Raw genomic sequence first — 26,467 nt, 5'->3', positions numbered from 1 at the left:
CTGCTACCCCAAAGAATCAACAGACAGGTAAGAAATGAACAAAAATGGTCGGGATGCTTCTTTATATTTCAATTTCAATCTACAGGCTTGACTAGATCCAAATTCAATTTTTTTGTTTTAAACGCAGTGATACCCCACAGGTGCTGTGTATTTCCTATTGCATCACCTCAGACGCATATCAACACATCTATCTGGTTGCCAACCTGAGGTTCAGCCTGATCCCTTAATTTTAAAGTTCTCCATCAGTTTCCCCTCATGGTTTTAGCATCCACTGATGATTGGTGCCCAAATATATTATTTCATAAAGAGTAGCAACACAGTGTATTTCTAACATCCCTTCTGTATTTATCAGAAGGAATACTATAAAAAAAACTTCACTAACTATCAGTTTACAGGATACGTGGGGACTAGAGGAAAGGACACCACTCCAATGAAATATTTTATATGGGAAATTCTCTAAAGACAAATGACCAAGTTTCAATTAGCAAAGAAATAAAAAGAGGAGAAAAAGGCACATAGTGATTAAGAGATCTGAGACAAATTAGCTATGTGTGGACCCTGACTCGGTACTGATTCAAACTAACTTAAAATAACTCTTTAGACAATCATGAAACTTTATAGACCCTACCAGATAAGGAATTATTTTGTTAGGTGTGATACTCGCATTAGAAACGATTGGTAAAAGATATACAGTACAGAAATATGGATGAAATGGTATCTGACATTTGTACTTAAAAGCAACAGGAAAATAAGTTGGGGAACTGATGAAACAAAATTTGCAAAATGCTTTTGATTTTTTAAGCTGGGCTATATATATTTAGAGGTTCATTATTCAACTTTTGCATTTTATTTTAAAAAATCACTAACATAAAACTGTCCGCAAAGGCTAGACTGGCCAAGGAGTTGTAAAGCCAACCTGACTTGAAACTTTACCTTCCCTCTATGAAAATATGGAAAAAATAAAACCAATTAACTAACTGATTGATCATTTGCTCAATTAGTTGATCATTTGATCAACTCTTTTAAGAATTAAAATTGTTTCTACCTATTTATTTGCAAACGTGCAATCTACTAAGCCAACAATTACTGACGCTATTAATACTGTTAATGACTCATGAATTCTTCTGTTGTATTTGAAAAGGTTGCCATTTTTTGTTGTTGGCTGCTTGGCATGTGGGATCTTAGTTCCCTGACCAGTGATTGAACAAGTGCCCCCTGCAGTGGAAGCAGAGTCCTAACCACTGGACCACTAGGGAATTCCCTGAAAATGCAGCTTGTTAAACGAAGTACTAGATGTTCAAATTTACAAATTTTAAAAACTTATTTATTTTGGCTGTGTTGGGTCTTCATTGCTGCGTGTGGGCTTCCTCTAGTTGTGCTGAGTGGGGGCTACTCTTCGTTGCGGTGCGCAGGCTTCTCATTGTGGTGGCTTCTCTTGAGGAGCACAGGCCCTAGGCTTGCGGTCTTCAGTACTTGCAGCACATGGGCATGCGGTCTTCAGTACTTGCAGCACATGGGCTCAGTAGTTGTGGCTCTCGGGCTCTAGAGCTCAGGCTCAGCAGTTGTGGCACACCAACTTAGGTGCTTCCGCCATGTGGGATCTTTGCGGACTGGGGCTCGAACCTGCGTCATCTGCATCGGCAGGTGGATTCTTAACCACTGCACCACCCTGGAAGTCCCTGGATGTTTAAATTTAAAATACCTTACTTGCACCAAATTTTGTGGGAATCAGAAATTTCAAACTGGAAATGAGTTAAAAAGCCAGGCCACTAACTGACAAAGTGTTTCTTCATTCCAGGATGTCAAGATAAGTTTAAATATAGGTTATCTGCCTATCTACTTAAAACAGAGAATATTTTCAAATTATCATACCATTTTAACCATTTTGATGGTTGAAGCTATGTATCAACTACTAAAGAAAAATGTGAGAAAACTGGAATCCAAGTAATTAAACTATTAGCCATTACATTCATTTCATCCCATTTCACAGAACCATGAACAAGAATCAAACTGAAGTTTTTAACTCAGTAAGGTGTATTATCACAAGAAGGCACAATGCTAGAATCTAGGATACCTGAGTTTAAGTGACAATTCAGCCGCAATTATTAGGAGTCGTGGCTGAGTCATTTCTAATTTCTCTAGCATCAAGCCCTTCAAGATTATTCAGAGGAATAGTTTTCAGTTGTACGAACTACAAAACTCCACTGGGTAGTTTTCTACTGTCCACTGGATAAGTCAATTTTATTTGTCTACTCCAAAAATTTTGATGAATGCATGGATGAGAACACCTGAGCAAATAAGCAGTAGCAGAAAACACTGGAAATAACCTATTTAGCTGCACTTTTAAAACTAGGTTTGACGTCAATGGAATTTCTAGAAACAGTAAACTATGAGACATCAAATCATGAGGGAAAATACCCAGTTACAAACAATCCATATTTATACACTGGCCATTCTAAACCTTTCCTGTTAGTGCTGAAGCTCCCAACACTGTCAAATAAAAACCTGGTGCTTTCAGAAATTGACTCCAGAAGTACAAGGAAAAAGGCAAATAAGAGTACGAACCTGAGAGTTCACAGAAGATGGGAAGGAAGCTTAGCAGTAGACACTCATATGATACCAGAGGTACCATCCTCACCACTAAACTTTTCTTCTATCCTACCTAATTCACTGAAGTTTCACTTTAATTCCTAAACTTCCATGAATTAGGCCTGGGAACTAGCAAATACCCTTAGTGAAGAATGTAAATACTTTTCAGCAGGGAAAGGGGTTAGCAATCATTAACTTCTTAGTAAGAAAGAGTGTGGATATTTTTCTTTCCTCCTATATCCTGAGATCAGCTACTCCAAAGGAATGAGTTTCTGATGGGGGAGAAAGTAAACATTAATTTGGGAACTTGGAGCACTTGTAGGGAAAGGTCGGGAGGCTTAGGTAGTACAGTGGCACTAGCAGTATGGAAATGGAGAGGAAGATAAAGGATGGCTGACTTCTTAATCTCTATAACGAGATTGCTGTGTTAAGGAAAAACCTTTTCTTTACATCAAATGCTCCTTTAAAAAAAACCTTATAACGTATAACATAGTTGAACTATATGTGGACTGCATCAGAGGCCTAAGAATAATTTATGCAGTGATTCTATGGCAAAACTTATTTCAGCTTTCTTAAATTCCTAGTCAATGTCAGGAACATAGCTTTACTATATGTGCAAATGCTAACAGCGGATCATGTAGAGAAACCCACTTGGTATCACCCTTGTCATACCAAAAAATTACATGCATTTTATGTTCAGAATACTTAAATGAAACTTAAATCTTTGGTAATGCACTTCAGAAATGGGAATACTTTTAACAAAAAACTTTATCTGGATAAGCAATCATGAATTCTACAACAAAAAATATATTTACCTGGCAGACTGATCAATAGTTTTGGGGTTTTTTTTACTAACTTAACATTTACCATGTAGTTTTTTTTGTTTGTTTGTTTTTTTCTGTGGTACATGGGCCTCTGACTGTTGTGGCCTCTCCCGTTGCGGAGCACAGGCTTCAGACGCACAGGCTCAGAGGTCATGGCTCACAGGCCTAGCCGCTCCGCGTCATGTGGGATCTTCCTGGACCGGCGCACGAAACCGTGTCCCCTGCATCGGCAGGCGGACTCTCAATCACTGTGCCACTAGGGAAGCCCCTACCATTTAGTTTTTCATGTGTAAACAGGTAAACAGAAAAAAATACCTACAGACAAACAAAAAGTTCATTATGTTAACCAATCAGGGTCTGGAAATTTCTGCAGTTTTCTTCCCAAGTGTTCTCCGATCAAATCATCTTTTTTTTTGTTTTCCAGTAAACAGTAACATAAATACAAATTGTTTAATAATAACCATAAAGTCTCATAGGCTGAGGTTTAAGTATTTATACTTCATATGGTAAGGAGACAGATGTTGGACAATTTCTAGACTCCTGAAGATTTGGCATTAAAAACAAAAACCTCAGTCATCAGAATTCCTATTTCTACGTTTGTGACTAACTACATAAATAACCATTGGAAAACAGGACTTTCCAAGCTAACTTTCCAGTTAGACTTTAATCTTAAACGAAGTGTGTATGTGGTTATATTAATCTATTACGATGCACAAGTTGGATGTCTTTCCATGAATGCTACTTACCACCACTGACATCACCCAATGAAACAGAACACAATACTTACAATTTAATGAAATTCCAACAGCAAACAGTTCCTATGGGTTTTGGTTTCTAATACCTGACTACCTAAAGTTAATAATACTTATTACCTGTTCAACAATTACAGAAAAATCTTTTAAAGTTAAGGAAAGTTTGAGGTAAATAAAGAATATTCATTTAAAAATGAAGTAGTCAAGATTTGCTTTTACTCAAAAAAAACAAAAAACAAAACACAAAAATCACTTCCAAGAGTCAACCTCCATGTACAAAAAGGCAAGATCAATCACTGGACACAAACGATATTCCAAAGGTCTTTAAAAATGGTAATTAATCTCAAAAAAGGAAAATTTAGCTTTTATATTTCATTCATTATCAAGACCATATTTGCTTAACAAGATAATTATGCGATTGATACAAAACATACAGCATTTACACTTAACTGTACAAAATAATTTAAGGTTTATAAAAATATTAGAATGTTTAGAGTTGACTGACACAGTCTTAAATAATCTCTTCTAGAGAAGTATAGTAAGACCACTGATTTCCATTTTATTTCTTTTTTAATAAGTCAAAGAAAGGATGCTGCAATGCTTCATCCAAGGTAATTCTTTTCACTGGATCATATTCTAACATTCTTTGAATCAGGTCAAACAGTTTCTCATGTTCTTCATCATGACAGAGCATAAATTCCTGAGGGGAAAAATGACTTTGTTTAAGAAAGACAATAAAAAATAGTTAAAACAGGTTTTTTTTTGTTTTTTTTTTGTTTTACCTTTAATGGTTTGCAGCGTCTCGTAACATATCTACCAGCAGAACTATGTTCCTCCCAATCTAGCTGATTATGATGAAAATACTTCTGTTTCCTATAGGAAAGAGAAGTATGGATTAAATTTTAAGAAAAAAACCCCCAAAACTCACATTTTTACCCTGCCCCAACCAGGGGATTGGGGGAAAAGATGGAACCATAGACATCTCTCTATATATACATAAACATATAATTTATAAAAATCTCAGCAATATTATATCGGATACCTTATATGGTATTTTTCCTAATCTTGTACCCTCTGAAATTTTAGTATCCCACCTAAGTTGAACCATATGTGAAACAATGCCAGCTTCCAAAACAGAGGTTCCTAGATCCATTCCTGTAAATTCTGATTTCACTAGATCTGGAATGGGGCTAGAAATCTTTAACAATTCCCTGGATGACTTCTGCAGTGAAGCTATGTTTTGAAACCACTTATACTATTCTTGTCCAAAGACGTACATGTGGTTTGCAACAGTCTGGAATTCAAATTTAGATAGGACTCCAAAATCAAGCTCTTTTTACTACTCTATGTATTATTTTTAAATCAACCTAGGAAAACATTTATGCAAAGGTTAACTTGAGTATAAAAACACCACTTTATTTACTGGATCACAAAGTAAATATTGCATTACTTTTCAAAAACTTGACTTCATGAAAAAAAATTCAAAATCTACAGTCTTTGGAATAAGCAATAACAACAAAGATGGGTTTTCTATAGTTTGAATATAGGCCACTGCATGTACCCAATAAGGACTTTAATCTTAAAAAGCATACCTTGTTTTCTGAATCATGTGTGTTGGTATGGGTCCTAATATACGTTCCATCATTGCCAGGTGTTTTTTACTATGATGAGTCTAAAAAAATAGGAAAAAGAAACTTAGCACTTTCCATTTCCCTACATGCACATAAAAGGAAAACACAAGAAAACAGTGTTTCCGGGACTTCCCTGGTGGTCCAGTGGTAGAGAATACACCTTCCAATGTGGGGGACGTGGGTTCGCTCCCTGGTCGGGGAACTAAGATCCCACACGCTGCGGGGCAACTAAGCCTGCCCACCACAACAAGAGAGCCCGCGAGCCACAAACTACAGAGCCCACACACTCTGGAACCCGCACACCACAAGTGGAGAGAGAAAACCCATGTACCGCAACGAGAGAGAAGCCCACGTGCTGGAATGAAGACCCAATGCAACCCAAAAAAAAAAGTAAATAAATAAATGTTAAGAAAAAAAAGAATATAGTGTTTCCATAAAAGGACTAGATTAGACAGCTATACAATTTATATTACACTCTACTTCAAAGATGGAATAAAACTGAATGAGCTACACTGAATGTCTGATTTCTGAAATGAATTGGTAAGGTCTGTATAGCTGATTGAGGAACAACTTTTTAAGTATATTTTACTGAAGTACATTTGATTTACAATGTTCGAATAAGTTGTTTAATGTAAAACAGTACACTTTTTCCTTATTTGTATTACTTGCACCGTTTAACTGAGGGATGACTGGGAAGATTACCAAAAACCTGGCTACTCATTTTATCGGTTGCTTAACTAACCTCCATTACCCAATGGATAGCAACTTTCTAACACTAATCCTAGACAATAAAAATACAGTCCCAATAATTCTTACAACAACCTTGTGGGAACATAACTTTCAAAGAGGTTAAGATACTAGCTCAAGCTCATACAGCTCATCAATGAGGAAACCTGAGCTGTGAACCCAAGTCAAAACTCATATTCTTAAATTACACAGTAACAGAGCTTTGGCTAAAGTAGAATAAATTGTTAAACTAAATGGTACACTCCTAAGCAGAGGCTGGCAAACTTCTTCTGTAAAGGACCAGATAGTAAATATTTTAGGCTTGGATGGTCACAGATGGTCTCCACCACATATTCTTTTGCATTTTTTAAAGCAGGCATCAGATAGGATATAGTTTGCCAATCCTTGCTCTGAAGAGCAGAGTCTATGTGCAATGCTTTTTAAATCCATTAACTACTGTGCCTAGCACACTGCTTTCAAAATGTTCTTAAGTCATGACAGGAATAAATAATACAAGCTCCATTATCTTCAAAAAGTTCCTTAGTTGAAGACTATTTTGGAGGGTGGAATTAAAATATAAACCACATCTCAAACCAAAGTTTATAATCGACGCTTAAGATCTCAGAATGATTTACAATCATAAAACCATCTGAAGGATTTTATATGTGTCAGAATGAAGAAAGCATGCACTGTGCTCAACTTTTTCCTTGACCCTATAGCTTACTACCACAAAACCAGACACCACCCCCTAGAAATGTCCGACAGCTATGTTCTAGATATCAAACTTGTCTACAAACTCAGAGTACTTTTAACAGATCTCTACGGAGTAGACAGAAGTTTGGTGAGGTGCCCCATAGCAGTGAACACATATATTCTGCAACAGCCACCTAAGTGACTTATAATTCATCACAGCTTCCTCCCTCCTCATCGTGCATTGCCATAACCTCAAAGCAACCTTCACAGTATTAGCCAGGAACTTCCTAACCACCCTCACCCCATCCAACAACACACCTTGATCAAATCACAACCCTCTTAAAGTTCTCCAATGGTTACACCACTTGAAGCTTTCAAGACTATTAGTTTTCCGACATAAGCAAAATTATGAGGAAAACAAGTAGAGACCTAAATAACATTTTCTCCTTTTTGTTCTGCCAAGTAAGCCAATAACTATTATCATTTCATAGAAAAACATTTTAATACCAAAAAAAACAGGAGAGATAATTTCTAAATGAAAGCCAGAACGGCAACCCTACAAAATCATTTTCATTTTAGACCAGTCTACATTTGGAAACCACTGACTCCTAGGATAAAACAAATATCTTTCTATGGCAAACAAGTCCACTATGAATCAGTACTTGCCTACTGACACCATTTTCCTATTTATCCAAGACACTCCGGCAGCACTATTCATCCTTCCTCAACTAGAGTAGATTCCTTTATGCCTCTTGCATTTATGAATACCATTTCTTCCTGATATGGCCATCACACACAATAGTTTTCTGACAAACTCTTACTCTTCCTTATAGCTTGGATTAAACTCCCTACTCCTCAGTGATGCCTTCTCGAAGGAAACTTAACCGTTCACCTTTTCTGGGTTCCCTTCTACATTGTTCCATTATAGCAAGTATCACATTGTACTGTACGTTTTCCCATGTCTATCCTGTGTATGTCTTCCTTGAGGAGAGAGATGCTGTCTTTTCATTTTTATACACACAGTGCTTAGAAATGTGCCTAGGGTGTCATACATGCTTAATACAACTTACTGTTTCTGAATTCTTTTAATAAAAGTGCAACGTAACCAGAGCTGAATTAAAACTGACCATAGTAACACTAATGTAAATTTTGAAGGAGCATCACAATAAAATGGATCATATGAAGTCAATATGAACCATGTGTTTAAAAGCTCCACATGCAGAATGAATTATGACCATTCACTGAGAGTATTTCATTCAACTATGGTTTTAGAGAAGGATGACTATTTTGCACATGTAAGTTTACATCTTAAGAATAATGACACTATGGCAACTTTCCAATATGGAAACCAAAACTTTAACATGCCTTTAACATTAAAGCTCATTATGAATCAGTAAGTAACATTTACTAAACACATACCTGAAAGACTGTGAAACCAAGGTAATATTCAATAAGAATGCAACCTATGCTCCAAACATCACATGGCTGAGACCAACCTAAAGCTATTTAAAAACAAAACCAAACATTTTATTATGCAACAATTTTTAACTGCCAATACACAATATCTTTTCCTATGTGGGTGCTCTCTTTATATAGCCCATTTAGGAGAATATGATAGTAAATTCAGGGTTTACATTTTTAGTTTTATACCAAACATTATTCAGTATGCTTTCAGAGTCCTCCATATCCTTGTGTCAAATTACAGTATTTTAACCTGGGGGAGGAGGCATTTTATGGAAAGTAAGAGGGGTTAGCAAATATTCCATAGTCTCTGAATTGCTTGTGCAATGAGGAGCACTGTTATACCCACTTAACGGTTGTTCTATGAAATTTTACATTTTATTAGTGCAAACATAGGTCAATAATTATTCTCAGAGTGTAATTACTAACCCCTTATCAATTACCATCAGCTTGATATCTGAGTTTATTTCTTCCATTAAAAGAAATAGTAGTGTCACATAAATTATGTAAGAATTATAATGGATATTATAAGCAGTGTCACCCATAAGCAGAATTATACAGATATTTAAAGTTCACATAGAGAGGTATCTATATATGTACTTTCAGGTTGTCTATACATGATCATATATTTTCTCCTTCAGAATTCTCAATAGTAACATTATTCAGAAAAGAAAAAAACACCTAGCCTTAAGTCTATATCTAGCTAGAAAGGAAAAGAGTAAACCTAAAACCTAAAACCTACAGATGTTTTAAACTTTTAAAGATTAAGTTTTTAATAAAAAAATAATGTCCAAATAAAACCTACTTTAAAAGACATTTCAATTACTTTCAGTAACATTACTGAATTTAAAGACAAAGGAAGAAACAATATATTCAAGGAACTTGACTATGATTTAGCCATTTTTGTTAACCCTCATCGTACTTATCACTTGAACAAAAGGAGAATGGAGCATGGTTTCTACTTACAGTAACACAAACAAAATCTGCAAATGATAGAGCTTGGATCTAAGATGAAAGTTTTCTTTTCCAGCCACTCCTGTCTCCCAGTCCAGCTTTCTCCCAAGTGACTGTAAACTACCTCATTCTCTTATGGCGCAGCTCTCATACTCTTTGGAATTTCACATCATTCACTTTTACCAACTTCTGTTTACTACCAACACCCAACACATGAGACCAACTGCCCTCCTCAGTGGTGGCACCTGACAACATCTTCCTCTTCAACCTAATTCTGCCTTAATCCTCAGGAGTAACACTTCACAAACACACAAAGAACCCTTCTAATCTTCCCATCTGTTCATTTCTTTTCCTCAAGACCAATAACCCCAATTTCAGATTTATATCAACTATCCCCAGCCTGGCCACACATGGGACTGTATTATTACTAAGAATCACTGTATCTTACGCAATCTAGGAGGAGGCCATTAACTAACTGTAAGATACACCACTGTTTTATGAAACAATAACCAAGAAAAAATGCCGTTTTGTCTTATGTTTCCTCACATGTTAAAATGTGGAGAAAAATCTTCTTCTTAAAATTGATAAAACACAGCAAGTTATCTCTTTTTAAGCTCTGAAAATACCTCTCTGTCTACAATCTCTTCCCACACTCTTTTCTTTTACCTTCATTGCAGCCTTCAGTCCTCAACCATGAATACACTTTCTAAACTACTGCAACACAGCAGCTTCTTTCAGACCATACTAAGCAGAAATCCTAGTAACATCAATCTCAAAGATGAGCTCCAAACCTGTGCTATCCTATGTGGTAGCCACTAGCCACATGTGATTATTTAAATCTAAAGGTTTAATTAATTTAAAATTCAGTTCCTCAGTCACACTGGCTATACTGAAATTACACAGTAGTCTATGTGTGGCTACTAATGGCTACCATGTTGCATAGTGCAGATATACAACATTTCTATCATCATGGAAAGTTCTACTAGCCAGCACTACATACTATTCTTAATTTCCTGCCCCTTTTACTAATTCTTTACTCTACGTAAACATCATTAGTTTGCTTTCACACTCATATTCTCAACTACCAAGTCCTCTTAGATAAAAGGTAAAAAGTGGAAAAGACTGATTCCACAAAGATGTTTTACTATCCAACCTCGGTTGAAACTTACTTTTGGCAAAGTAATATGCTTATACCATTTAACTATCTCCCAATATCACCTGATCTGAATTTTTCCCACTGTCTCCAAGCCCCCAAATCCATCTCTGACTTCCTTGCTCTATCAACATGACTCGGTCTCGAACTTTTAAATTTTGAGGCATAAGATGCGCTCTCCCTCACTGAGTTCCCTTTTATTAATATTGAAAAACCCTGCACCTTAACTAATTTCCCATGTCAAAGATGATCAAAGAAGCTCTCCTCTTAGACTAGCCCCTCTTTCTTCTCCTCTTAACCTCCATCCACCCTACATCTAGATGTCTGCCAGCCAAACCTTTAGCATTTTCACCAGCACCATGCTTTGTGATGAGACGAAAAGAGGTGCCCGCATTGCTTCAAAATCACACTGCTGTCATGTACTTAGCCAATACAGCTTGTTCTCTTATGATCTTGTAAGACTGACTTGTTCAAAAAGAACCACCACCTGGAATATCTTCACAGATGATATCACATTTTTCCCACTAAGGAAAAATATTTATAGCAATGTCCAGACAGCTTTTATGAAAACAGAAAACATTTTCTGTACACTGCTAAGAAAATTACAGCTATCCCTCAACTACCTGCCCCCCAATAAAAGCTATAGAGAACAAAAAATCTCTTTTTCAATTAAAATATCAGGAAGTCTGGTATCTACTAACCCAAAATGACCTCTGGAGCTCTGTACTGCCGTGTAGATACCAAAGTGCTATGATGTTCATCATCGTATGTTGCACTTCCTAAGTCAACAATTTTGATATCTGTGTTTTTCAGTGTGCGTTCATCACATTTCTAGAGATACAGTTAAGTAAACACAAAGATCAATAAAGATATGAAATATTTTATAGCACTATCCAAAAGGCTTGCACATGAATTCTCTTTTTGATTTTCAAAATAAACCCATGAGAAAGGCAAAGGATTACCCTTATTGGGTTAAACGTCAGGATATAATAAGTCTCAAAGGTAAAATTCCTCATCCAAGGATCACCAAGCTAAATTAATTTTCAAGACAACTACCAAAATTCAAACAAGTGTAACTTACCATTGTTGAATTATACTTGACTACATAGTCAGACTCCACAAATAAAATATTTTCAGGCTTCAGATCTGTATGGGTTAATTTATTATGATGCAAAACTACAAAAGAACCAAAAGACATTATTAGTTTCACTTACAAATTTAATCTGTACCGGGGGAAAGGAGAATTAGTAGTAGAGGTAGGGATCAAAAGTGCTTTCATCTTTATTGCAACGTGCATTTTTAGTGACAATGGTTTGATATGTTGCTTGTCCAATAAAACCTTTAATTTACTGGTATTTAAAAATTTAACAAGTACACTTACAATTTATTGACTGACAGATCTGATATGCCATTTGCCTGATATGGTCAATTTGAAATGGCAGAAAGCTATTTTCTTTAATGAAATCATAGGTACTAAGTCCCAGGAGTTCGAACACAATACAAATATGACCATGATGATCAAACCATTCTAGCATTTGGACACATCGGCTAAAACAGATCAGAATAAAAATAATTCAGTTCACAGGATTCTGATTATTTCATGTAACATAATGGATCACAGTTCCAAGTTTATTACTTACAAGACATTATTGGGATCAGTACTATTTAAATGCTCTAATACATCGATTTCTGAATGAGCTGCTTCATGATATCGTCCCATATTTTTTATGATTTTCACTGCTACATGTACGCCACCCCTTAAAAACAAAATGAAAATGGTAAATGTACAGAAGGGCGTTGAAGACATGTAACCTCTAAAGCAGCTGTCCCCAACCTTTTTGGCACCAGGGACCGTTTTCATGGAAGACAAGTTTTCCATGGTTGGGGGGAGGGTGTGATGGTTCAGGTGGTAATGCAAGCTATGGGGAGCAGCAGATGAAGTTTCACTCGCTCTCCCACTGCTCACCTCCTGCTGTTAGGCCCAGTTCCTACCAGTCCACGGCCCAGGGGTTGGGGACCCCTGCTCTAAAGCATCATCTTGTTAAGTACCAATCACTCTACGCTATTTTCCTAAAATAATCTTTCAGGGTATATTATAGCAGATCTATAAACATTTTTTCAAAACATTTTGACAAAATATACATTATACAGAGTGATGATTTCTCTTAATACTTATGAACGTTAATGTTTGTTTCCAAAAGTTTAAATTTACCTAGATTTTATAAGTAGTTTTTTTTAAAAAAGGATAAAAATATAAACCTTGAACATACTACTGCTGAAAACATTCACTCATTCACCAGGCTAGACCGAGTGTGCCAGATGTTGCATTGGAATCACTGTTAAAAAGAGCTTGTCCCATGTACCTCACAGTCTAATGGAAAAGACAGACACTTGAACAACTTATCATAAGTTTAGAAGTGCCTGGTATAAGGAATAGGGAGAAGAAAGAACCTAACCATCAGAGTTAGGGGAGCTCAGACTTCTTCAGAGAAGAAAGACAACTATCAGTTTGTTAGATAATTCTGGCAAAGGAGACACCATCAATAAGTCATCAAGCCAAAAAAATGTTTAGTGCATTCACTGATGCGAATAGGTATAAATAGCAACAATGTAGGGCAGCGTGTTTAAGACCGGGGCATCTGTAGTACTTCCTAAAAAGTACAGAGGGAATTCCCTGGTGGTCCAGTGGTTTACGACATGAGCTTTCACTGCCGTGGGCCCAGGTTCAATCCCTGGTCGGGGAGCTGAGATCCCGCAAGCCACGTGGCACGGCCAAAAAAAAAAGCCGTAAATGATTCTGAGGAAGAGGATTTCCAAAACTTCAGCTTCCTTCTGTCCTCTTTTCTAAACCTGATCTTCTTGAATACAAGCCAGCAGTCAACCCTGCATTTTTCACTATGGCCTTCCCACATTACAAAAGAGAACCCCATGCACGTGAAATTAATATGGCAAGTTTTGTGACCTAGGCTGCTTATAAAAAAGAAAAAAAAATCTTTGAGGCAAAAATTTTTCTAGTGGCTGGATAGCAAACCTATTCTGAACTCATTTCTTTTGACAAGGTCCCAATGAAGTTGTGGGCTGATATATAATCATCAAAATAAATTTTTAATGATTTATCTCCCTATGATGTATAGCATATATCTCAAGTCTTAAAAGAATTACTATAAAACTGCTGTGACAAAACTTCTTTTAGTCTCATCTATTTCATCATATGGACAAGTTTTCTAACTGCTAATAAGCTATAAAAATGAACAGTTCTAATAGCTATAAAAATGAAAAATGGATAATGGTGTTAGCTAATGCTACTATAGTAATCATATTGCAGTATATACATGTTTCAAACCAACGTTATACACCTTAAACTTATAAGCTTTCATATTACTTGTCAATTAAAAAAAAAAGAAAAATGGAAACTTCATGTTAAAACAGTAAGATTTATCTATGGACACATGAACTCATTTTTTAAAGGCCCCAACCATCTCAATAAAAGATATATTTTCAATTACATTGTATGTTTTAGGTCTAATAAGTATCAAAATTTGTAACAGATTTGTACTTGATCAATTGAATACTATTCATTGGAATATCTCAAATACTCAAGTCTTGGAACCTCAAGAAATTTTTAAAAGACCCAAATGGGACAACTAGTAAAATGTGAATCAGGTTGTAGATAAGCTGGCAAAACTTGAAAATACATATAACATGTAAATATAGAGAATGATTAAACACTGTAAAATGTTAACATTTGTGGAATCTGGGTGAAGAATAGATGGGAATTCTTAGCAACTTTCCTAAGTCAAAGTATTTCAAAATATCTTAAAATTTTACTTTATGTTCACATTTTTGTCATAGAGAGGAAAGGGTGATAATAAAAGACATTTAGGATAATATTCTTTATGAAAAGTGAAGTAAAAGTTAAGTTCAAGATAAAGCATTTCTAAGTATTCAAGAAAAGTTTGTTCATGGATGACAGGAGGTATCAAGCTGTTGTATTTAGATTCCCCCAAACATATTTAGAAAGAGAGATATGTTTTTTTTAAAAAATCACCATTTACAATAAGCTGGAAATTACATCCTCAACTATTTTATGATGAAAAGTTTAGATGTCAATTTAGAAACGTGCAGTTTCCACTAAACTGTTTTAAGACGTTCACTTACAAAACAATTTGCAACCGCAGAATAGAGATCCTAGAGGAAAACATGAAAATGAAGCAGAGAGGGTCAAATAACAAAAAGTTTAGTATAACTCATTAAAGAATCTGGACTTTATTCTGTAGGCTTCAAGTAATATAATTTATTTATAGTTTGAGAAGCTAACCCTAACGTGCAAATATTATCCTTTGGAAATAAAAGTTTTTGAACCAAGAAGATTAGACATGCTAATTTATTGTCTCTGCAATTCAAAAGTAGGGTAAAGCACCCCAAATCTCTTATAGAATGCTAAGGACCTAAGTTCTGGGAAAGTCTTCACTTGAACACTGACATTAATTTCAATACACTCCATCTGATAAAAATTTTCAGCATTCTTGGTCAAAATCCATACTTATGGTAAATAAATCATACACAGTTCAAGAACTTTTGAATACTTATACCTCCCAGGAAAACACATAGCTACCACTTAAATTCCATTTCATCTAAATTATGGATCCTTCTCCACCAAAAATATCAGAATGTTCAAAAAAGAACAACAACAAACTTACATGCCATGATCAATGCACTCTACAACTCTGCCAAAGGTCCCTTGTCCCAAAGTGTTCACGATTTCATCTAAAGTGAGGGGGGAGAAAGAAGTGTAAGTACATGAGTACAAATTATCAGTTATTCAAATAATGAATGCTTAAGTGTGGAATTTTTTCAAGTGCTCTCTATTAAAGCATAATTAAGGTTCCAGCACTCAAATTATTTTATTTTCAGCTGCTACAAAAATAATTTAGATAGAGCTATCTTTCTTGCTCTAATCTCAAATTCCACTGAATAATTTGGAACTTTAGAGTAGAAATATTTAAACTCTATAGAAAAGAAGAAATACAAAAGAACGACAAACAAACCCACAAAAAACAAAACAAAAAAGCAATGAAGAGTTCTTTAGCCCCCCCGCTGACAAACTATTCTTAAAAAGATTATTCTGTCTGCAAAGTTTAAAAAGTGTTGAAAAATATTCTATACATCTTGCTTTTAGAACGTCTCCACTTTGACAGATAAGGTGACCCTCTTCATCATCTTCTATACTCCTGGATCTTTTCCTTTGGTGGCTCTTCTGGAACGGTAAGTGGGCAGCACCAAGATCGTCCAGCCAATCAATATAGCAGAGTGAATTCAGGGCAGAATACGCAATTCATTCAGCGGCGAGATATTCAGGCATTCAGATAAGAACCAGGTCACGAACAGTTGGCAGGAGCAATTTCAAATACAGTCCCCAGAAATTCACAGGACACAGTTTATGTTACAGAAGAAAAACATGGCAAGATTTTCAGATAAGATACTTAAAGTGGCAATAGAAAAATCAACACAATTGTCTCTAAAATACTGACTTAATTGAAGTCTGAAATTTAAAGAATGCAATGTCATGATCTATTAATCTCGTTATAAAATAGCCTATGCTGTGAGTTGAGATGTCTAGTTTGTCAGGAAAATGTTTTAAAATGTCAAGATTAGTCCAAATTGATACTTAGCAATATTTTTAAACATACTTATTAAAATAAAAGGGGAAAATAAAGGCTAATGTCAATGTTTGATCTAATCAATGATAGTTCTACTGAAGAAAACTTGGGGAGGAAAATAATAATTCATAGTTTACTGCAAACAAGTGAAGATTCATGAGTGTAAAAAAAAAGGGCAGGCTTTCTGGACAATAATTTCCCCTTCAGCACCCACTTTCAGAACTCCAATGGAACTAATTGCAGATTGTGCTATACACAGGTTAAGTATCCCCAGTGCAACTTTCTACATTCGTCTCCAAGTACTGGGAAAGGGGTTTCTTTTAAAGTAAAAAATGTTTAAGATGAAAGAAAAGATGGGTGCTTCACCTTTTCATATGATTATGTTATAAAAGATAAAAATATTTTTAACATTAAAATCAAGAACCTCATGATCTGGTCTGCAGAAAATGAGTAAATGTGGGCAAATGAGGACTAACTAATAAATGCAGATTAGTTGTAAGAATTTGGAAGTTTCCTTTAAGGATTCAAGTAATATAAACACAATTATATTCATATAGTATTATAAACTTTTTCAAACTTATTGGCTCAGTAAGAGCTTTTACACACAAATAAGTATCCACCCAAAATAAACACAAAATCAATCATACCGAAAGTGGCTGATTACTTGAACAGTGTCTATTACGCTTCCTTTTAGGACTGCTTCTCCAGCTTCGGACTGAAGATTTACTGCAGTGGATTCGATAACTGCTTTCAACGTCTCTGTGATAACGTCTAGGAACATATCTTTTGCAGTAGTCATTTCTGTATTCATCAATGTTAGGAACATATATTTTGCAGTAGTCATTTCTGTATTCATCAATGTTAGGAACATATCTTTTGCAGTAGTCATTTCTGTATTCATCAATGTTAGGAACATATCTTTTGCAGTAGTCATTTCTGTATTCATCAATGTTAGGAACATATCTTTTGCAGTAGTCATTTCTGTATTCAGCAATGTATCTCTGGTCCCGATAATATCTCTCGTTCAAGAACCTTGCTTCTAAATAATGACTGCAAACACATTAAAGGATTTAAAATTACTCTCTTCATTCTAGAACGCTTTAACGTTTAACCACATTTTAACGTGGTTAAAATAAAACATGCTCTCAAGAATTCCTGGTTTCAACAGCTAACTCAATAAAAGAAAAAAATACAAATTGATGAATTAGAATTTATATTTAACTCACAAAACTTAAATAATTTCACTTTAACCAACAAGCAAATGGGTACATATATCTCTATTAATATATACTGCTATAAAGGAACAAACCTTGTGTCAAATCATTCAACATATTCAGTGTTTACTTGATTAAGTGTCCCTTTACCTTCTGGTGAAAGTTAAGACCAAAAATTCACAAAACTGCTCTTCTGAAATTCACCAATCTTATGATATATGCATCTGTAACTAAGCTCTCTTCCTTTTTGCAGAGCCACACACAACATGAGGCAGGCAAAACAGGATTCCTTTCCTTCTTAATGTAAGTTAGGTATCTCTGGCACACAGAGTTCTTTCACGAAAGGTGTATTAGAGCTAAAAGGAATCTTAAATATATTTCAGGCCTTTCATTTTACAGATGACTACACTGAGATCCCTAGAAGGAAAACGATTTGCCGTGGTTGTAGAGCACATTCTAAATCCTATTGTATGTGCCAGTATTATTATACACACCACCTATTCCATCTCCTCTCCTCTATTTCGAGCTTCCTGTATCTTTCTGAGAAATAGACAACACAGTTTTTGAAGGCTGCTTCATGTGCCAAAAATATCTAAAATATATCTCCCTCAAATGAGAAAAGGTTCTTGTAATTGCTTGCTTAGGATTTCCCAACCCCCTACTTCCCTTTGCATTTTGAATTTCCTGTCACTCCTGCTTGTGAAATAAACAAGAATTCAGGGAAAACAGCATCATGTGGTGCCATAGTGCTTAACTTCCTTTTTTTATTTTTTTATTTTTTTTGCGGTACGCAGGCCTCTCACTGTTGTGGCCTCTCTCGTTGTGGAGCACAGGCTCCGGATGCGCAGGCCCAGCAGCCATGGCTCATGGGCCTAGCCGCTCCGTGGCATGTGGGATCCTCCCGGACCGGGACACGAACCTGCGTCCCCTGCATCAGCATGCGGACTGTCAACCACTGCGCCACCAGGTAAGCCCCATAGTGCTTAACTGCTGAATCTACAGATCCCTTTGAAAATCTAATTGAGAGATATGGACACTCTGCCCTAAGAAACACACAAATGCGTAAACAAAACTTGGCAAGGAATTTCAGAGATCATGGACCTCGGGAAGTCAATGGATTCCAGTTAAGCAGCCTTGATTTGATGGAAAGAAAAAGACAGAGTCAATTGGCCCAGTTTCCCGTCCCCCTCTCTACCTGGGATGAGTATCCTTTTCAACAGTGTGAAGCTTCAAGAGGGATGCACGTGGAGCACTGAGGGAGAGAGGGGACACCTGCCCAGTCAGACACACCAGCTAAAATAATCCTGACAAGCAATGGAGTGACAGATGTTAACTAGACTGCCCTCACTAACCTTGTTCTTTTTCCCAGAATACATTGTCATTCTTTTTTCTCAGGAGGCTGGTTTATGCAAAAATAAAGGAGAAGCATCTCTAAAACTGCTACTCAACAGGGCTGGCATCAAATCCAGGCTGGGGTGGTGCAGAAACCCCCTTTCCCCAGTGTCAGCCTTAAGTTCTAGCCATTGGAGAAACAACTCAGGATATTAGGGTCTAAATCTGGGGCTAAGTCAGGGATCTGATCAGTTGCTTGGAACCGTTAAGGGAGAGATCTACAATACGTCAAACTAGAAATTACCTTACTCTAAAGGGCATCTGTTTAATTCTGTAAGGCATCCTTCCCATAAAAGTATCGGAAAACTCTAACACTAATAATCCTTAGCTGGACTAGTGCATGAAATTAGAGCTGCTGATAATCCATAAATAATCTATAGAATAACAAACATGGAGTGAAGTAATACTATGAGGATAAACTAAAAAGATGAGGACCTCTTCAGCCTACAACAACCAAGGCTTAGAGATTATATAAACAAAGTCTACAGAATTATAAAGGCTATATGGACAGAGTGAACAGGATGAACAGACTGATTGAATTTCTAAAAATAGTCACTGAATGTCCAGTGAATATTTCACTGTAGTTCTTTAAAACAGCCAAGACTAATGAGGCTATGGGCATTCGTTTTTATTTCCACATAGGTCCTGTGGAAGATTAAAAATATATGAGGCAAAATCCCTGCCAACAAATAACCGTTCAATTTGAGATTACTCACACAAAAATAAAACAAAACTCAACAATGCAGAAAATGCCGAAAGCCTGGATATGAGTGCTTAGGAGAAAAAACTCAAAATGCTTAAAATGGTCAGGGAAGATTTTGTGAAAAAGAAGGGAAGAGTTGCATCTTATAGGGACATCAGGATTTGGACAAAGTAGGAAGTAGAAGAAGTGCCAGGAAAGAAAAATGGCATATTACCATCTTACATTTATAGAGTACTTTTAGCCAGAATGGTTTAGAGATGAGTTTGTCTACATGTTACTTAGGAAACAGTAAGTAGACAATTTCAGCAAGAGCAATTTTCACATAGGGGAACATAGGCAAATAAATAAGCTGGGAACAGATCATCCAAAATCTTGCATGCCAGGCTAAAGGGCTTAAAACGGTGTTTCTCAAAGGGTGGTCTGTTTATTAACAGTATCAAAATACTGAATTTTTAAAAATGAAGATCCCTGGACCCCAGGTCAGACTCACTGAATAATCTGGTAATATGCATTTTAAACATACCTCCAAAGTGATTCTATTCACACTAAAGTTTGAGAATCACTGGTTTAAGGCTTGATACTCTATGTTACAACAAGACATTTAAGGATATAAAATGTGTTCACAGTGTTCACAGCCACATCAGTCTTCCTGTGTAGAACTAATTGATTAAGCCTGTAGGAAGGGAGCAATTCACAGGCTACTTACAAATCAGAAAGAAAAGACACTCTGAAATATATAGGAAAAAACGTAAGATAATTGATATACAATAAAAGCGCTGATAAATCATAAGAAAAATATGCTTTAATAGAAAAAATAGGCTAAGAATACAAAAATAATGTTCACAATCAACTAGACTTCAATTAAAAAAATATTCAAGTGTTCAATAAGCACATGACAGAGGACAAATTCAGCAGAAATTTAAACATTCAAATGAAAAGAAAACACTATTCTTGGCATTTCAAAATACACAAGACTGGTGACAGCATGTCGTAGGGAGTGTAACTTGGTACAAACTTTCTAGAAAAATATGTGGAAAAATATGTGAATATGTAGCAAGAGCCTTATAAGAGTTCACAGCCTTTCACTTGAAACTGTCCCTTCTTAGAACCTATTTTCAGGAAATATTCAGAGGCAAAGATTTGTATACAAAGATATTTTTCAGAAGAAATAACTTTACATCCAAATGGGGGACTAGCATCCTACCAAGAGTACCTTCTTTATATGCTTCTGTATTTTTCATTTTTTTTCCAATAATTTTACAAAAAACACTCTTATAAAGTTTTGAATCTTGAAAAAGACTATTAGATTACTCCAGATTATGGAGAGCAATTACCACCAGACATCTCTGGTGCCAATATCAAAGAAGAAACTATTGGCCTAGTGGTTATTGCACTGACTCAGTATCATCTTTATGTGGTTAATTATGAATATGAATAACTGTTCATCATTCATATCACTTCCTTTCAACACATACAATGCATAATAAATCCATGAATGGTTAGTACTATATATTAAGCCTTACAGAGTATTTTGTAGTTATCTTAATATAGGGTACAGATATTCTTGTATAATACATTAATTAGCTCAGCTCACTGAAATCCTGGCATAGATTCTCCCTCTTCCCTCCATATGATAGTGTGTGAAGAATGATTCGTCTGCACTGATTAACAACGAGCTCACTGTTCTACAGAACAAGTCTGTTTTGGCATGGAGAAGGAAAAAAATTGCATACTGTTTTTTAAAGTAACCCCAGTTGGCTAATTTAGAAAGCAATCTGGCAAACAGTCCCAGTGGAACATCTGCACAAAACAAGGAGAAAACATAGAACCAACAAAAACAAATGAGAAAGGGAAATTAACGGAGGACAGAATGAAAGAAACTCTATTCACCTAGGCTTTGTTTAATCATTTAGGAACTTGAAAAATTCCTTCAATTCTATATAAACGTAGTACCTCCAAATTTTACACTGGTAAGAATACAACAGAACAGGACACATGCCATTGGAAATTTTTATTGAGGCCCTTCTTACAACAGCCAAGCTTCTAAAAATCCCAAACATATCCACTGGCCTTATCTACAAATATAACCTGTAGAATACAGTATAAGCAACTAATCCCCAACACACTTTAACATTCTCACACACCACATGCTATTTTTCTCATCTGGATGAACTCTTCCCCACCCTTCATTAGCTCTCATTTGTGGAACCCTAAATAAGTGCCCCAATGTACAGCTCTCCCTACTACATACAAGTTAAAGGCACTCACTGGTCCTTTAATCACTTACTTAACTTTCGTGTGTCTCATTTCCCACAACTATATTACTGGCAGCTGGGACTCCATCAACTGTCTCCTACAGCTCCCAAATGGACACAGATATGTGAGAGCAGGAACTCTGTTCTATTCACAGCAGTGTCTACCATATAATAGGCACTCAGTAAATATTTTCTGAATGAGTATTTGTTGACTGATTTATAAAACAATCTGACAGATGAAAGCTATATAAGCTAATGACAAGTCATTAAAACTATTAGTGTTAAAATGGTACTAGTTCAAGCGTAATTTACCAATAAGATTCTTTAAGCTGGCGATGTGGTTTACAATGTCTGTTCTCTTGTGTACTACTGTGGGATCTCCTCTTCCGTTTGTGACTTCCACTGTAGCTTTCATGTCCCCACCTTTCTCTGTTATCCCTGTCAGGGCAGGGAGTTCTTTTGGAATGCCTCATCTGTTAATGGAAATGAAAAGTGAGTTGTGGAATTTACAGATGGTTATATTTAGTAAATAAAATATTTCACATTAATATTAATTAAATAGAAAAACCCCAGCACATGGGGTCCTACAGGTTCTAAAATCTTCGTAGGTGATGGTTCCCAAGGCATGGAGGCACTATCCCACTGGTATGTCAGATGGTTCTAAGTGGCATACACACCTAGTACTAAATGATAACACTGTGAGACCTTAATGCATTTTCTTTCCATTCTTCTGGATAAATTCTCAGCTTGGTGCATATCTTCAACTAACACTTGCTAACTGCCATTTTTAAAAAAAGAGTCAGGATTCAGGCTTATAGCCTTCAGTAGACAACAATATCTAGCTAGAAATTAATAACTTTTTTGGTTTTATTTTTATCATTACCTTCTTTCTATGGTAAATTATTACTAATCTCTTAAGTTATTGATATAATCAAATTATTAAGTTATTGATGTTAACTTTAAATGTGAACTAATTTAAAACAAATATCACAAGTGTCATGCAGCTTTGTTGAAATACTGTGATACAAATAACTGAAGTCAGAGAAACACTTAGGGATAGAATATAGGAGATGAATGTTTATTTTCAGATCATCCTGTAACCATTCTTAAAATTAAGCATATTTGTTATAGATCTGGGGTGACTAAAGAAATGAACCTATAAGGATGAATATGGTCACACTGAAATCAGATAATTGTGACAATTCCTTGACTCCATCTACATCCTCACAGGCTCCATTCAGGATCAGGATCTGTGTTCTAACAATGTCATCCCTATCTGCCTCTTCCCATCTTAATTCTTTCACAAAGCAGTTAAGTTTTTAACAGTGATGTCCAAACTGTTGAAGAAGGTGAGGTTCACAACTCAGCAAGGAGCTGAAAACAGGTAAAATGGAGAAAACCCAACTTAGTTAACCTCCTTCAGTTAGCCCAAATGACTCAGTAACAAGCAAACAAATTCAAGTAAAAAATTTGAAAGATTTGAAATGAATTAAAAAACTTTAAAATGAGGCATCTCCTGGGAGGTATTCCCTAAGAAAATGTAGGTATCATGCCATCAGGGACCGAAGCCACCAAATATTTAGATCTTTTAACTCACTTCTCTTGTTGATTCTTAGGTCCAACAAAAATCCTAAAACTCTAGTCAGGGTTCTCACTGGAAACTGATAAGTGAGCATTCTGATTTACATAGTCATTTGAATATGGGAAACTGAAATAAATGACATAACAAATTAACCTGAGCCAAAAGACCATCAGAAAAGCCATCAAAAAATTATATTTCTAGTGGAATTCTTCTAACCCTTCAATTACCCAAATTATATTTTAACCACATAGGAACTCTTTAAAATTGTTTAGTTGAGCATTCTTAAATCATAGCAAGCAAAATTACAACATCTGATGACTGAGGTTTATTACTATGATTATTATAATGCATTTTTTGCAAAACACGTGTGTCTGCTTCAGTTTTGTTTTTTCCTTCTACTATCAGTAGGCCATAACTAGCTCACCAAGGCAGAATTCTTAAATAACCACAGTTATCAATATGCAAATATTAAAATAAGCATCTTGGGAGAGCCAAAGGTTTTAATTTCTCTAGCCAAGGTCATTACTTTAAATTTAATTCAGCTGTTAGGAAGCTGTCCCCCTCCCCACCACCACTACTGTTCAGAAATATTTTCTCAGGAGGCCAAGAGAAGAATCCCAGATCCAGGTTATACAGATTAGGTTCCTTCGCATACAAAAAAAAGAAAAACTATCTAGAATTATCACACTATTTCTTATTAACAAAGAATCCTACATGTTAGAATCATTGGACATCCTTCAATAAAAACATCAGATACAATAAACATCAGATGTTTATATCCATCTTAGAAACCTGATTCTCTACTGCCCTTTAACACCCTATATTACCCGACAATTTGACGTTATCTATATAAAAATATCTATATAGGTTAAAGTTATGCTTAGATGGCTCCAAGAGTACTGTATGTAATGCATAACAAGAAGCCTGTGGGTGTATGTATGGAGCACAATCATACAAAGATAGCTATAAAATAAGACCAGGTGGTTGACGTGGTCAGTTTGGAGCACTGTTTCCTAAGAATAGTATAAGCATTTCACGGTTACTTAAGTAATCAAGGACAGGGTGATCCAAAAGTATCAGAAATGCACATCTGATGCAACAATACTATGCTCCACTTCAGGAAAAAAACAGTTCGCACAAAGGATGAGCCTCTCCGTATTTACCTCTCACAAGCATGAGCTAAATTCCACCACCTGGACTCGCAAACTAGCAGTTCCTCAGACGCCCAGTCCCTACCCCCCGCCTCTCCACCAGGGCACCTGGCCAGGGCCTTTGGCGCACTCAGAGGCAGAAGTCTGACCTCGGAAAATCCCAGAATGCTACAAACGGCCGAGGCCAGGGACCCAGAGTAAGGCTTGATCTAGGACAACACTTGCCCCAGGAGGCTCTCGCAGGGTCTCACTCTGATCGGCGGGACGGGTCACGGGCCTAAGGAGCCGTGATATGAGTGGCCTGGCCTCTCTGAGACGAGTCAGCGGCAGAGCCGAGGCCTTTCCGCCCTAGGATTTTAAATCTACCATGACACCGGGACAACTTTAGGTTTCAAATGCCACGAGCAGAGCTGTGCCCCGAAGAAACCCCGGTCGCCAAGGCCCCGAATCCCGTCGTTTTTCTGACACCTGGCTTTCGAGACCTAAAAGACTGGGAAACCGCCCAGCCCAGAACACCCTATACGAAACCTTACCTCCTCAAAAGCAAAAGGCCCTTTGGCCAATAACTGTCACCAAACCGCCGTCTTCTCTCCCTGTCGCTGCGACAAACACCCTACAAAACGACAGCAAAACCATCTCCCCAAAACCCCACCGTCGGCCTCTAGCGCCACTTATATAGGAGGAAGGCGCCTATGTAACAGAGCTCCCGCGCTCCCGCCCCTCCCCTAAGGGGCGGGGCCCAGTGTGACGTCAGGGCCGCGCCTGCCCCTCCACCACGCTGCTGCGTGGGCGGAGCAGTCCCGGCCCCGAGATGTGCGGTGGCTGAGGCTACTCCTTAGATTGTTTTCGTTGCGGGAGACCCTGGGTGAAGTCAGGAGGAGACGACTTAAGCCTGTGGCACGTGTCTGCTGCTACTCGAGGAGTTATTCTGAATGCAGCACCTCTCAGCAGAGCCAACCTTGGCTCCGTTTCCTGCTCTCCCGCCCCAGTGGGCCGCACCACGGCTGAACTGCAGGCAGAGCCACCATGCAATAGACAAACCCCAAACCGGATCGGTGCTAGGCCCAGACTGGTGCTGGGGTTAGCTCAGTGAACGCAATTGTGTAGTCCAGCCCGCTTGGAACGTCCTATCGAAAAATGGATTCTGATAAATAAGATGTCTTAGGAAACAAGCTCAGAGGTGCTTATCTTTTTAAGGCCTGTGTTCCTGATAAAAACAACAAAAAATAAGTTTCAGTTGAGACTCCTTACAAAATTTTTCCTGTTGTGGCCCCTGCCTCCTGGGCAGATTCGGTAGCTGGAAGTTTCCCTAACAAACTTTTCCCCATTATTTATTCCTGTGTGTCAGTTTTATTTAACCAATGCAGAGTAATGTCTGAGAGCTAGTGAGCCCCGTTAAGGGGCTTGTTTACCTCAAATAAGGTATTTCGCAGTTCTAAGGATCCCCAGACAGTTTCCCGTTGTGAGCGTGTAGAGTGAGAAGAGAGAAGAGGGCCAAAATCTGAGCCCTGGGGAGCACTTAAGGGACAGAGGAAAAGAGCCTGAGAAGGAATGATCAGAAGGAGAGGAGAACCAAGAGTTTGGTGTCAGAGTAAGCGAGAGAAGGGTTTAAATGAGGGAAAGGCTGACAGTGACAAATGCTGGGAAGGAGTCAGGTAGGGTTGGTCCTGAAAAGTGTCAAGGGGATTTTGTGTTCTGACAAACATTCAATGGATAAAAGAGAAAGT

General features: G+C 36.9%; 1 protein-coding gene across 2 annotated transcripts; it reads right to left on the bottom strand.

Moving 5' to 3' along the window:
• Positions 1 to 4,724: 4,724 nt before the first annotated feature.
• Positions 4,725 to 22,480, bottom strand: LOC307052758 (dual specificity protein kinase CLK4-like; the record flags this gene model as incomplete). Of its 2 annotated transcripts, XM_079703876.1 has the most annotated exons (14): positions 4,725 to 4,865; positions 4,948 to 5,038; positions 5,758 to 5,837; positions 8,635 to 8,717; positions 11,485 to 11,614; positions 11,865 to 11,959; positions 12,165 to 12,331; positions 12,424 to 12,540; positions 15,484 to 15,550; positions 15,950 to 16,040; positions 17,091 to 17,226; positions 17,407 to 17,493; positions 21,486 to 21,552; positions 22,320 to 22,431. In XM_079703876.1, 14 exons carry the CDS (start codon positions 22,420 to 22,422, stop codon positions 4,725 to 4,727), a joined length of 1,455 nt encoding a protein of 484 aa, XP_079560002.1. The 2 variants fall into 2 exon arrangements, with proteins under 2 accessions (XP_079560002.1, XP_079560001.1); XM_079703875.1 differs by lacking the exon at positions 21,486 to 21,552 and having other exon boundaries at positions 22,320 to 22,480.
• Between the last annotated feature and the right edge of the window lie 3,987 nt (positions 22,481 to 26,467).

The sequence above is a fragment of the Hyperoodon ampullatus genome (assembly GCF_949752795.1).
Source record: "Hyperoodon ampullatus genome assembly, chromosome: 4".
NCBI lineage: Eukaryota > Metazoa > Chordata > Mammalia > Artiodactyla > Ziphiidae > Hyperoodon > Hyperoodon ampullatus.
Note: the sequence above shows the minus strand (reverse complement) of the source record. Positions and strands in the feature narration are given on the sequence as shown.